At 45.0% G+C, this 13475-nt stretch overlaps 1 protein-coding gene across 2 annotated transcripts in view; it reads right to left on the bottom strand.

Moving 5' to 3' along the window:
- htra1b (HtrA serine peptidase 1b) overlaps positions 1-13475 on the bottom strand; it is a 37191-nt gene that overhangs the window by 14671 nt on the left and 9045 nt on the right. For both annotated transcript variants that reach the window (XM_014158365.3, XM_014158366.3), the window contains exons 2-3: positions 10420-10519; positions 9414-9618 (exon numbers count right to left, since the gene is read on the bottom strand). In XM_014158365.3, coding sequence (XP_014013840.1) covers positions 9414-9618; positions 10420-10519 — 305 coding nt within the window. The remainder of the gene's footprint in view (positions 1-9413; positions 9619-10419; positions 10520-13475) is intronic.

Raw genomic sequence — 13475 nt, 5'->3', positions numbered from 1 at the left:
CAGTAGTTTATGTGTCGGGGGGCTAGGGTCAGTCTGTTACATCTGGAGTATTTCTCTTGTCTTATCCGGTGTCCTGTGTGTATTTAAATATGCTCTCTCTAATTCTCTCTTTCTGTCTTTCTCTCGGAGGACCTGAGCCCTAGGACCATGCCTCAGGACTACCTGGTATGATGACTCCTTGCTGTCCCCAGTCCACCTGGCCGTGCTGCTGCTCCAGTTTCAACTGTTCTGCCTGCGGCTATGGAACCCTGACCTGTTCACCGGACGTGCTTGTTGCACCCTCGACAACTACTATGATTATTATTATTTGACCATGCTGGTCATTTATGAACATTTTAACATTTTAACATTTTGACCATGTTCTGTTATAATATCCACCCTGCACAGCCAGAAGAGGACTGGCCACCCCTCATAGCCTGGTTCCTCTCTAGGTTTCTTCCTAGGTTTTTGGCCTTTCTAGGGAGTTTTTCCTAGGGAGTTTTTCCTAGCCACCGTGCTTCTTTCACATGCTTTGCTTGCTGTTTGGGGTTTTAGGCTGGGTTTCTGTACAGCACTTTGAGAATATCAGCTGATGTACGAAGGGCTATATAAAAATAAATTTGATTTGATTTGATTAGAAACAAGTTCATCATGACCTTATCTAACATTAATGCATACAGTATAAAGCCTCCACCTGTGAACCAAATGGTGCCAGGACCTTCCTCTTTACAGTACATCTGACTACTCCAACAACCTTCATAAAAATAGGTCTTAAGAGGGGAATTGGACAGCGGTACTTTGATAGATTTGAAGAAGTTATATACCATGAACTACTACTGTAAAATACATCTCAAGGCAGTTCATTCAGTATGACCGGGTAATGCCCTCCAGATTGTGGTTATAGCACAATTGGCGACCTCATCCTCCTGGATGCAGGAAACATGGCTCCAGGAAAATGTTCTGTACTGTTCAGAGAATGAAAAGGTCAGCTGAGGTTCCCTTCACTGACTTTTCAATGTAGATGCTTTATTAATGAGCATGTAAACAATGGACTCTTATGGATGCAGTAACAGCTCTTTTCCATCATCCACGCTTTGGCGGCATTTAGGGAATATAATCAATGGTCCTTTGTGCCCTTAGAATCCATATTGGAAGACAACCAAATCTAGACTCCGCTGTGTTTCTGCTGAACAAACACACCGCACAGACAGGAAGACTGGAATCTTTTAGAATAGCAAGAGAGCATAATATTGGTTTAGGTGTCTCGCATTAGACTGAGATACGACAGGTCTGTGTATGTGTAAACTGTCTTCCAATGGCACAGCACATCAGTTCACAACACGAACTACATAAGAAAACAGCCACCACAACACAGAGCCCCAGCCAGAAAAACTATTGTGTGGACTGTGATTAACTATGGCGCTTCTGTGGTTTGACAGAACTGTACACAGCGTTGGGATGCGACTCATCCATAGGTAGTCACTTAGTGACACTTCAAGATGGACACATTTCCCCAACCAGTATCTATTTGTCCTCGATAGAGAACTTCAACAGTACAACAGGTGTCAAATCTATGGGCTCTATTTTCTATTTTCGGCTGCTGCTAAGGCGGCGCTAGTGTCAAACGCACGTTAGTTTGTAATTTCGTCATGTAAAAACTGCCGCCCTAACACCAGATTCGGCAATTTACCTGTCTTATATCAGCTTGCTTGCGCTCAGATGGGCGGGTGGAAATATTTGAGACGTGTCCTTAAAAACATGATCCAATGTGCTAATTTCAGGCAGCGCTGATAGGGATATTTAAGACCAACCAAAAGCTGGTTTTAGCGGTAACGCAGTTGGTTATGTCATGGATTTTGACAGCTGAAATGTAGCCTACCCAGCCGTGACGCGCACTGCCCTACACATGGAACAAGAGTAGCCTGACGTGCTTTTGGTGCCTGTATACTTCGCGTTTAGAAACATAAAAGACCAACGTTTCCCCCCCCTTTTATTTGATTAAAAACCAAGCATAGCCTCCTCTCAATTAATGTCACACACGTCGATGAAAGGTGACCAAAACGCAGTGGGTATAGTGCTCATCTTCTTTTATTATTAAATAAGAGACCACAAACGAAAACAATAAACCGACAATCAACAGTTCTGCAAGGCACACGGCTATACAGAAAACAACCACCCACAAAAACACAGGAAAAACAGGCTGCCTAAGTATGGCTTCCAATCAGAGACAACGAAAGACACCTGCCTCTGATTGGAAGCCATACCTGGCCACACATAGAAAAAGAAACATAGAAATAGAAAACTAGAACCAAAATCCCCTAGAACCAAAAACCCCAAAACACACAAAACAAACACCCCCTGCCACGCCCTGACCATACTACAATTACAAATGACCCCTTTACTGGTCAGGACGTGACAATTAAGGCTTTTTTTGTCTGCTGAATGCAATCACCTAGTAGTCAAGACTGTCGATAAAGGGTTTGGCTCCTCAGTCCGCTTGGAAATAAATCTTAATCACCAAAGCTTTAATAAAATATCAAGTTTGAGAGGAGTAAAACTTTGAGCTGACATTCCCTTTTTATCTATGCATTGTAGGCAAACCCACATTATTTTAGCCATGCGGTCCCGTTTTGGTGTGCGTAAAAGCCTCCATAGTCTATGTTGTTTTAATATTATAAGCCCACGGGGAGAGATTATGGTGCCTGTAAGTGTGACATAGCCTATTTAAAACAAGTTGTTGTTTCGTTTTGTTTCGAATTTGATTATAAATATATGTTCTCTTTTTAGGCCTTATAAATAATTAATTTAATATTGTTTATTGACAACGTTTGGCATGTCCCTGCTCAGCCATAAATCAATTTACAGTAGGCCTAGCTCCTATATCAGTGGGAATTCTATTGAAGCCACGAAATTACTTCGAACAATATGGACTGCAAATGGGTTCAAGTTCATTTATTTAGCAAAGATGGGAAAGGTCTACATTTTGTTCATTTGTTTCTGTAAACCATTTGACTAACCTTGGAATTGATTCCAAGGCAATACATAAAATAACGTAAATACACAACCTAAAGCAACCACATATTTCGCCATGGAACACATTCTGATTGGCCAGTGAGGGGCCAAGCCTCGACAAACTCACAACTTGTTTATTCATCAACCCAGCCCTTTCGCGCCAATGCCAGCAAGTGCGCTGACAATGGTGACAGGGAAAATAGCAAAACTATTTCTGACACAACTCTGAACCTATGACGCTACCGCCTGAGCTTACGCTTCGAACGCACCGACAGCATCATTGCATTTTGGTACACCCGAATTAGATTTATTTCCAATGAAAAATCCAATGTATGCACCACACCGAACGCGCAACTGCCTCTGCAACGCAATGCTGCAAGGCAAACGCAGCGTTTCATTGGAAATGAATGTAATTCTGATGTACCAAAATGCAATGACGCTGTCTGTGTGTTCAAAGCGTTAGGTTTGTTAAAATAGAGCCCTATGCACTCTACAAGCCTAATAGCCTTAAACTTATTCCCCTCTGATATCAGCTTTAGCCCCTGTCGATCCAAGCATTACGATTAGTGAACTTCCTCAGCCAAGTCCCAAGGGCCATAATTATACAGTGTGAAGACAGCATCATTGAAAATATTAATGCGCTCCCGAAAACATGTTTAATCATTGGCAATAAGCTATGCAATGGAGGACTGTAATTCCTGTCACAGAGGATCAGTCATTTACCACTGATTTCCAGGCTTCCTCTAAAGTTCACGGAGACCTAGATGTAACAGTATAGCTTCCGTCCCTCTCCTCGCCCCTACCTGGGCTCAAACCAGGGACCCTCTGCACACATCGACAACAGCCACCCTCGAAGCATCGTTACCCATCAAGCCACAAAAGCCTTGCAGAGCAAGGGGAACAACTACTTCAAGGTCTCAGAGCGAGTGACGTCACCGATTGAAACGCTATTAGCGCGCACCTCGCTAACTAGCTAGCCATTTTACATCGGTTACATAGACATGTACAGGATATATCCCAAGCAATCCATATAATTATAATGCAGTCATGTCAACATCTAGTACTCACTTTATCATCAACCATCTAGTTGTTATTATAGTCAATACAAGATCAAATCAAATTTTATTGGCCACATACACATGGTTAGCAGATATTAATACGAGTGTAGCGAAATGCTTGTGCTTCTAGTTCCGACAGTGCAGTAATATCTAACAAGTAATCTAACAATTCCCCAACAACTACAAAATACACACAAATCTAAAGGGGTGAAAGAGAATATGTACATGTCGTATATGGATGAGCGATGGCCTGTCACGCCCTGGCCATAGAGAGGGTTTTATTCTCTATTTTGGTTAGTCCAGGGTGTGACTAGGGTGGGCATTCTATGTTCCTTTTTCTATGTTATTTATTTTCTATGTTTTGGCCGGGTATGGTTCTCAATCAGGGACAGCTGTCTATCGTTGTCTCTGATTGGGAACCATACTTAGGTAGCCCTTTTTCCCTCCTTGGGTTATGGGAAGTTGACTTTGTTTAGGGCACATAGCCTTTAGCTTCACTGTTTGTTGGGTAGAGTTTATTGTTTTGTTCGGCGTCTTTCCAATAAAGAGAATATGTACGCTCACCATGCTGCACCTTGGTCCTCTCCTTTCAACCGTCATTACATGGCTGAGCAGCATTGGCAAGGTGCAATAGATGGTATAAAATACATTATATACATGTGATATGAGTAATGTAAGATATGCAAACATTATTAAAGTGGCATTATTTAGAGTGATTTGTATAAAGTGACTAGTGGTCCATTTATTAAAGTGGCCAGTGATTGGGTCTCAATGTAGGCAGCAGCCTCTCTGAGTTAGTGATTGCTGTTTAGCAGCCTGATGGCCTTGAGATAGAAGCTGTTTTTCAGTCTCTCGGTCCCAGCTTTGATGCACCTGGATGGTAGCGGTGTGAACAGATGGTGGCTCGGGTGGTTGATGTCCTTGATGACCTTTTTGGCCTTCCTGTGACATCGGGTGCTATAGGTGTCATGGAGGGCAGGTAGATTGCCCCTGGGGATGCGTTGTGCAGACCGCACTATCCTCTGGAGAGCCTTGCGGTTGAGGGCGGTGTAGTTGCCATACCAGGCGGTGATACAGCCCAACAGGATGCTCTCAATTGTGCATCTGTAAAAGTTTGTCAGGGTTTTGGGTGACAAGCCAAATTTCTTCAGCCTCCTGAGGTTGAAGAGGCACTGTTGTGCCTTCTTCACCACACTGTCTGTGAGGGTGGACCATTTCAGTTTGTCTGTGATGTGTACGCAGAGGAACTTAAAACTTTCCACCTTCTTCACTACTGTCCCTTCAGTGTGGATAGGGGATGCTCCCTCTGCTGTTTCCTGAAGTCCACGATCCTCTGTTTATGTTGAGTGAGAGGTTGTTTTCCTGACACCACACTCCGAGTGCCCTCACCTTCTCCCTGTAGGCTGTCTAGTCGTTGTTGGTAATCAAGCCCACTACTGTTGTGTCGTCTGCAAACTTGATGATTGAGTTGGAGGCGTGCATGGCCACGCAGTCATGGGTGAACAGGGAGTATAGGAAGGGGCTGATTACGCACCCTTGTGGGGCCCCAGTGTTGAGGGTCAGCGAATGTTGTTTACTACCTTCACTACCTGGGGGCGGCCCGTCAGAAAGTCCAGGACCCAACTGCACAGGGTGGGTTTGAGACCCAGAGCCTTCAGCTTGATGATGAGCTTGGAAGGTATTATGGTGTTGAATGCTGAGCTGTAGTCAATGAACAGCCTTCTTACATAGGTATTCCTTTTGTCCAGATGGGATAGGGCAGTGTGATGGCAATTGCGTCGTCTGTGGACCTGTTGGGGCAATATGCAAACTGAAGTGGGTCTAGGGTGGCCAGTAAGGTGGAGGTGATATGATCCCTAAATAGTCTCTCAAAGCATTTCATGATGACAGAAGTGAGTGCTACGGGGCAGATCATTTCGATCAGTTATCTTTGCATTCTTGGGTACAGGAACAATGGTAGCCATCTTGAAGCATGTGGGGACAACAGACTGGGATAGGGAGCGATTGAATATGTCCGTAAACACACAAGCCAGCTGGTCTGCGTATGTTTTGAGAACGCGGCTAGGGATGCTGTCTGGGCCAGCAGCCTTGCGAGGGTTAACACTTTTAAATGTTTTACTCACGTCAGCCACGGAGAAGGACGGGGGTGCAGTCCTTGTTAGTGGGCCGCGATGGTGGCACTGTATTATCCTCAATGTGGGCAAAGAAGGTGTTTAGTTTATCTGGAAGTGTGATGTCGGTGTCCGTGACGTGGCTGGATTTCTTTTTGTAGTCCGTAATTTCCTGTACACCCTGCCATGTACGTCTCATGCATGTCTGAGCTGTTGAATTGCGACTCTACCTTGTCTCTGTACTGGCATTTCACTTGTTTGTTTGCCTTGCGGAGGGAATAGCTACACTGTTTATATTCAGACATATTCCCAGACCTCTTTCCATAGTTAAATGCGGTGGATCGGGCTTTCAGTTTTGCGCGAATGCCGCCATCCATCCACGGTTTCTGGTCAGGGTAGGTTTTAATAGTCACAGTGGGTACAACATCTCCAATGCACTTCTTTATAAACGCACTCACCGAGTCTGCGTATAGGTCGATGTTGTTCTCTGAGGCTGACGGGCAGATATTCCAGTCCGCGTGATCAAAACAATATTGAAGCGTGGCTTCCGATTGGTTGGACCAGCGTTGAATGGTTCTCGTCAATGGTACATCATGTTTGAGTTTCTCCCTATAAGACGGAAGGAGCAAGATGGCGCCGTGGTCGGATTTGCTGAAAGGAGAACGGGGAGGGCTTTGTATGCATTGCGGAAGTTAGAGTAGCAGTGGTCGAGGGTATTGCACATGCGCATAGCACAATCAATGTGCTGGTAGAATTTAGGTAGCCTTGTTCTCAAATTTCCTTTGTTAAAATCCCCAGCTACAATAAATGCAGCCTCAGGATGTATGGTTTCCAGTTTGCATATAGTCCAGTGAAGTTCCTTGATGGCCGTCTTGGTGTCTACTTGAGGGGGAATGTACACAGCTGTGACTATAACTGATGAGAATTCTCTTGGTAGGTAAAATGGCTGGCACTTGATTATAAAGAATTCTAGATCGGGTGATCAAAAGGACTTAAGTTCCTGTATGTTGTTATGATTACACCATGAGTCGTTAATCCTAAAGCATACACCACCACCCTTCCTTTTCCCAGAGATGTGTTTATCTCTGTCGGCGCGATGCATGGAGAAGCCCGGTGGCTGAACCGATTCCAACAACATATCCCGAGAGTGCCATGTTTCCATGAAACAGAGAATTACCATCTCAGATGTCTCTCTGGAAGGCAACCCTTGCTCGAATTTCATCTACCTTGTTGTCAAGAGACTGGACATTGGCTAGTAGTATACTCAGGAGCGGTGTGCGATGTGCACGTTTACGGAGCCTGACAAAATGGGCGCTTCGTCTGTCCCTACTGCGGCGTCGTTGTTTTGGATCGCCTACTGGAATTAGATCCATTGTCCTGGGTGGTGGTCCGAACAGAGGATCCACTTCGGGAAAGTCGTATTCCTGGTCCTAATGTTATTAAGTTGACGTTACTCTTATATCCAATAGTTCTTCCCGGTTGTATGTAATAACACTTAAGATTTCCTGGGCTAACAATGTAAGAAATAATTCATAAAAAAACTAAATACTGCATAGTTTCCTAAGAACTCGAAGTGAGGCGACCATATCTGTCGGTTCACTACTGTGTTTGCACATGCTCAGGAGTGGGTCTCAGCAGCCATGTGACTAAAGAGAAGACAGGGGATGAGCACAACGACCCAGATCCACTCAGCCATTTAGTCAATCAGTCACTGAGCGGGAAGAGAAACAGAGAAACAGAGAAACAGAATCCTGTCCTTGTTGCCAACAGGAGACCATTTCTCTTCACTGTCTGTCAAAGCCTGTACAGACTCATCCTTTGACGCAATGGAAACAGGAGCAGCGAGCGAGCCACGGCACATGCAGATATATGCCTTGCAGGAGTACACTCCTCTGCTTTGAGGATGGTCCTCCACCATTACACCAACGCAATGTAATCTTTCTACCTCACGCTACAGGACAGGGTCAGGGAGTTTGACCACTCTGTCTGGAAGGGGTCCGTCAGTCCTTGGGTTCCCTCCTAAGGGTTCTCTTTGTGTTTTTGGTGAGGTTATTACAGTGTAATTGTCGGTTTAATGACTTTTGACAATTTAGGTTTCTAACTTACAATTACTTGAAGTCATTATGGAAGAAAAAGTACACTGTCTATGCTCAGAGACAAACAATAAAACCTTTCAGAAGTGGATTTATAATGTTGACACTTTCAGTTGCAAATCACATAAAAAGTGACACGCTATTGAGCAGCATCAGGAGTCAGTCTGGGAGGACTCACAGTAACGTGGCACAGAAGCCGGCCAGTGTAGGGAAGTTAGACACCCTATGCTCCAGATACACCCCTTCAAACACACACACACACACACACACACACACACACACACACACACACACACACACACACACACACACACACACACACACACACACACACACACACACACACACACACACACACACACACACACATACACACACACACACACACACTTCCTCCAGTTTTCAGTCTTCTGGGACTAGTTCATTGGAACTAAGCCTGGAACTGGTTCACACACACAGAGGAACATTTTCCTCCTTGACACCCAAACAGCTCTAACCCTCAACTGGGTGATTACTCTTTTGGTAATAGTAGGGAGAGGCAGCCATATAAAACATAATGTTGACCCCTAGTTATTAGAACAAACTGGACCAAAGATGAAAAACGGTTAATTCAATCTAAATCATACCACAAAAATACCCTATTTTCACAGATATACATTTTCACAATTCATCATGTTTGTTGCTGAGGCGTCCTATTTCAACGATCCCACCGTGCTCAAATTAAACCTAGCCTGCTCCAAGAATGTTATGAAAAAGTATTTTCATGCAGGGATTTGTCACCCATAAATTAATCCAGTCTGTGTCATCTGATGAAAGACAATCTGTGAAAGACTGATGTTATTTGTCTTGACCATTCAGAGCCACTGTTAAAATCTCTCCATCACATTCCTGTTCTCTGGCACCATCTCAGAGAGAAAGCGAGAAAGAGAGAGAGAGGGGGAGAGAGATAGTGAGGGCGAGAGAGAGAGAGAGAGAGAGAGAGAGAGAGAGAGAGAGAGAGAGAGAGGGAGGGAGGTAGAGGGAGAGAGAGCAAGAGTGAAAGAGAGATAGGGAAGGAGGGAGTGAAAGAGAGGGAGAAAAGGGAGGTTGAGGTAAACAAGCACCGGTGCATTCAGAGACTGCTGAAGAAGAGAGGCTTGGAGAGAGGTAACAGGCCTTACCGGGACGTCGATCTTGATGAGGGCGATGTCGGCCTTCTCGTCCACGTCTTTGATCTTGGCGTCGAAGGTAGCGCCACTCTTCAGCTCCACCTTCACCCGGTGCTTATTGGCCACCACGTGGGCGTTGGTCACGATCAGGCCGTCCTCTGACACCACAAAGCCAGAACCGCTGGCCACCGCCACCTCCCGCTTAGAGAATACCATCCTGGGAAGAGGACAGACAGGAGACAGAGGACAGAGACAGGAGACAGAGGGTGAGACAGGGAGACAGAGGGTGAGACAGAGAGACAGGGTGACAAAGGTGCGAGACAGAGAGACAGGGTGAAAAAGAGCGACACAGGGAAACGGGGAAACATCCTTCACCTAAAACTGTTCCACCTAAGACTGTTTGAAGTGCCTGCAACCAAGCTCTGTGATGTCCTGTAGTAGTAGAAGAATTTCAGAAAATCGGCCAAAGTACATGTTCTGCAATATCTGTAAATCCACATGTTCATGAGCAGTAGACTACATGGTATTGCAAAACATACTGTATACCATTTAGCCCAAAGCCCCTCTTAAAGATCCCTTGAACGAATAACCTGATGATGTGTTTATCAACAGGAGGGTGGGAGAATGTTTGTGTCTTCATAGCAACAGCAGGATCAACTTTGTAAACAACTTATACAAGGTCCTGAGTCAGGCAGACAACTATGTACACAGCTGTGAAAAACTATGTACACAGCTGTGACAGGCAGGATATCTGGTGGGAGATCTACAGTGTTTAATATAGGTCTATACTTGTCTAACACTCCATCCACTCCTATATACCTTAGAGTGAAATTGGTCACCTTCTTATCATAACTTTTACTGGGAAGAACCGCATGAGATACCAGTACCTGTTCTACTGTGGTCAGTGTGTGTGTGTGTGTGTGTGTGTGTGTGTGTGTGTGTGTGTGTGTGTGTGTGTGTGTGTGTGTGTGTGTGTGTGTGTGTGTGTGTGTGTGATGCAGAAAAGAGAGGTTCTTACTTGCGGTAGAGTTCAATATGAACCACAGCAGGAGCAATCTTCTCAACCACGTCAGCAATAAAGTTGTATCTGTGGCGCAGACTGTCTGGATTCTCCTGGCCTGGAAAACATCAAACACATACAGGGTTATATATTTGCCACAAGCCCCGAAATATTTCCAAATACTTCTGGGGAGGAAAAGGATTATTTTGGCTTGGACTGGAACAGTGGGCATATCTATCTGTATAAAATGTTTGCTCAAAGTCTGAGCATTATACTGTGCATGTATATATATATATATATATATATATATATATATATATATATATATATATATATATATATATATATATATATGTGGTTAACTTTGTTATATACTGCTCAAAAAAATAAAGGGAACACTTAAACAACACATCCTAGATCTGAATGAAAGAAATAATATTATTAAATACTTTTTTCTTTACATAGTTGAATGTGCTGACAACTAAATCACACAAAAAGAATCAATGGAAATCCAATTTATCAACCCATGGAGGTCTGGATTTGGAGTCACACTCAAAACTAAAGTGGAAAACCACACTACAGGCTGATCCAACTTTGATGTAATGTCCTTAAAACAAGTCAAAATGAGGCTCAGTAGTGTGTGTGGCCTCCACGTGCCTGTATGACCTCCCTACAACGCCTGGGCATGCTCCTGATGAGGTGGCGGATGGTCTCCTGAGGGATCTCCTCCCAGACCTGGACTAAAGCATCCGCCAACTCCTGGACAGTCTGTGGTGCAACGTGACGTTGGTGGATGGAGCGAGACATGATGTCCCAGATGTGCTCAATTGGATTCAGGTCTGGGGAACGGGCGGGCCAGTCCATAGCATCAATGCCTTCCTCTTGCAGGAACTGCTGACACACTCCAGCCACATGAGGTCTAGCATTGTCTTGCATTAGGAGGAACCCAGGGCCAACGGCACCAGCATATGGTCTCACAAGGGGTCTGAGGATCTCATCTCGGTACCTAATGGCAGTCAGGCTACCTCTGGCGAGCACATGGAGGGCTGTGCGGCCCCCCAAAGAAATGCCACCCCACACCATGACTGACCCACCGCCAAACCGGTCATGCTGGAGGATGTTGCAGGCAGCAGAACGTTCTCCACGGCGTCTCCAGACTCTGTCACGTCTGTCACGTGCTCAGTGTGAACCTGCTTTCATCTGTGAAGAGCACAGGGCGCCAGTGGCGAATTTGCCAATCTTGGTGTTCTCTGGCAAATGCCAAACGTCCTGCACGGTGTTGGGCTGTAAGCACAACCCCCACCTGTGGACATCGGGCCCTCATACCACCCTCATGGAGTCTGTTTCTGACCGTTTGAGCAGACACATGCATGCACATTTGTGGCCTGCTGGAGGTCATTTTGCAGGGCTCTGGCAGTGCTTCTCCTGCTCCTCCTTGCACAAAGGCGGAGGTAGAGGTCCTGCTGCTGGGTTGTTGCCCTCCTACGGCCTGTACTGGCCTGTCTCCTGGTAGCGCCTCCATGCTCTGGACACTACGCTGACAGACACAGCAAACCTTCTTGCCACAGCTCGCATTGATGTGCCATCCTGGATGAGCTGCACTTCCTGAGCCACTTGTGTGGGTTGTAGACTCCGTCTCATGCTACCACTAGAGTGAAAGCACCGCCAGCATTCAAAAGTGACCAAAACATCAGCCAGGAAGCATAGGAACTGAGAAGTGGTCTGTGGTTACCACCTGCAGAACCACTCCTTTATTGGGGGTGTCTTGCTTATTGCCTATAATTTCCACCTGTTGTCTATTCCATTTGCACAACAGCATGTGAAATGTATTGTCAATCAGTGTTGCTTCCTAAGTGGACAGTTTGATTTCACAGAAGTGTGATTGACTTGGAGTTACATTGTGTTGTTTAAGTGTTCCCTTTATTTTTTTGAGCAGTGTATATATATATACTACACTCTGTAAAGTCTACACCAGGTATTCCCAAACTCCCAGGGGTATGCGCAATACTATCCATTTATATTTTCCAACGGGGCTATACATCTGGGCGATTTTTTTTCCTCGCCTAAGTAGCCTTGTTTCACTGCCAAAAATTAAATTAAACCATCTAGTGTTCAGCAAAATAACAACACAATGTCAAATACAGGTAGCCTAATTAACATCCAATCACATTAACTGTTACTCTCTCGCGGGAATTCCACTAAGGGTCCGTATGTAGCCATACGTAGCTGCTGCTCATGTTGGTATCTGTACTGATGGTGCAAAATCCATGACAGGGAGACATAGTGGAGTGGTAACGCACGTGCAAGCAGTTGCTCCCGACGCCACTTGGGTACACTGCAGCATCCACCGAGAGGCTCTTGCTGCCAAGGGAATGCCTGACAGCTTGAAAGACGTTTTGGACACTACAGTGAAAATGGTTAACTTTGTTAAAGCAAGGCCCCTGAACTCTTGTGTATTTTCTGCATTATGCAATGATATGGGCAGCGACCATGTAACGCTTTACAACATACAGAAGTGCGCTGGTTATCAAGGGGCAAAGTATTGACATGTTTTTTTTTAAATTGAGAGACGAGCTTAAAGTTTTCTTTGCTGACCATCATTTTCACTTATCTGACCGCTTGCATGATGACGAGTTTCTCACATGGCTGGCCTATCTGGGTGATGTTTTTTCCTTGCCTGTATGATCTGAATCTAGGATTACAGGAACTCTCCGCAACTATATTCAATGTGCGGGACAAAATTGAGGCTATGATTAAGAAGTTGGAGCTCTTCTCTGTCTGCATTAACAAGGACAACACACAGGTCTTTCCATAATTGTGTGATTTTTTTGTGTGGAAATGAACTCAAGTTTACGGACAATGTCAAATGTGATATAGCGAAGCACCTGAGTGAGCTGGGTGCGCAATTACGCAGGTACTTTCCCGAAACGGATGACACAAACAACTGGATTCGTTATCCCTTTCATGCCCTGCCTCCAGTCCACTTACCGATATCTGAACAAGAGAGCCTCATCCAAATTGCAACAAGCAGTTCTGTGAAAATTGAATTTAATCAGAAGCCACTGCCAGATTTC

The sequence above is a fragment of the Salmo salar genome, chromosome 19, assembly GCF_965601325.2.
Source record: "Salmo salar chromosome 19, fSalSal1, whole genome shotgun sequence".
Lineage (NCBI taxonomy): Eukaryota > Metazoa > Chordata > Actinopteri > Salmoniformes > Salmonidae > Salmo > Salmo salar.
This window is presented reverse-complemented; position numbering and strand designations above follow the sequence as displayed.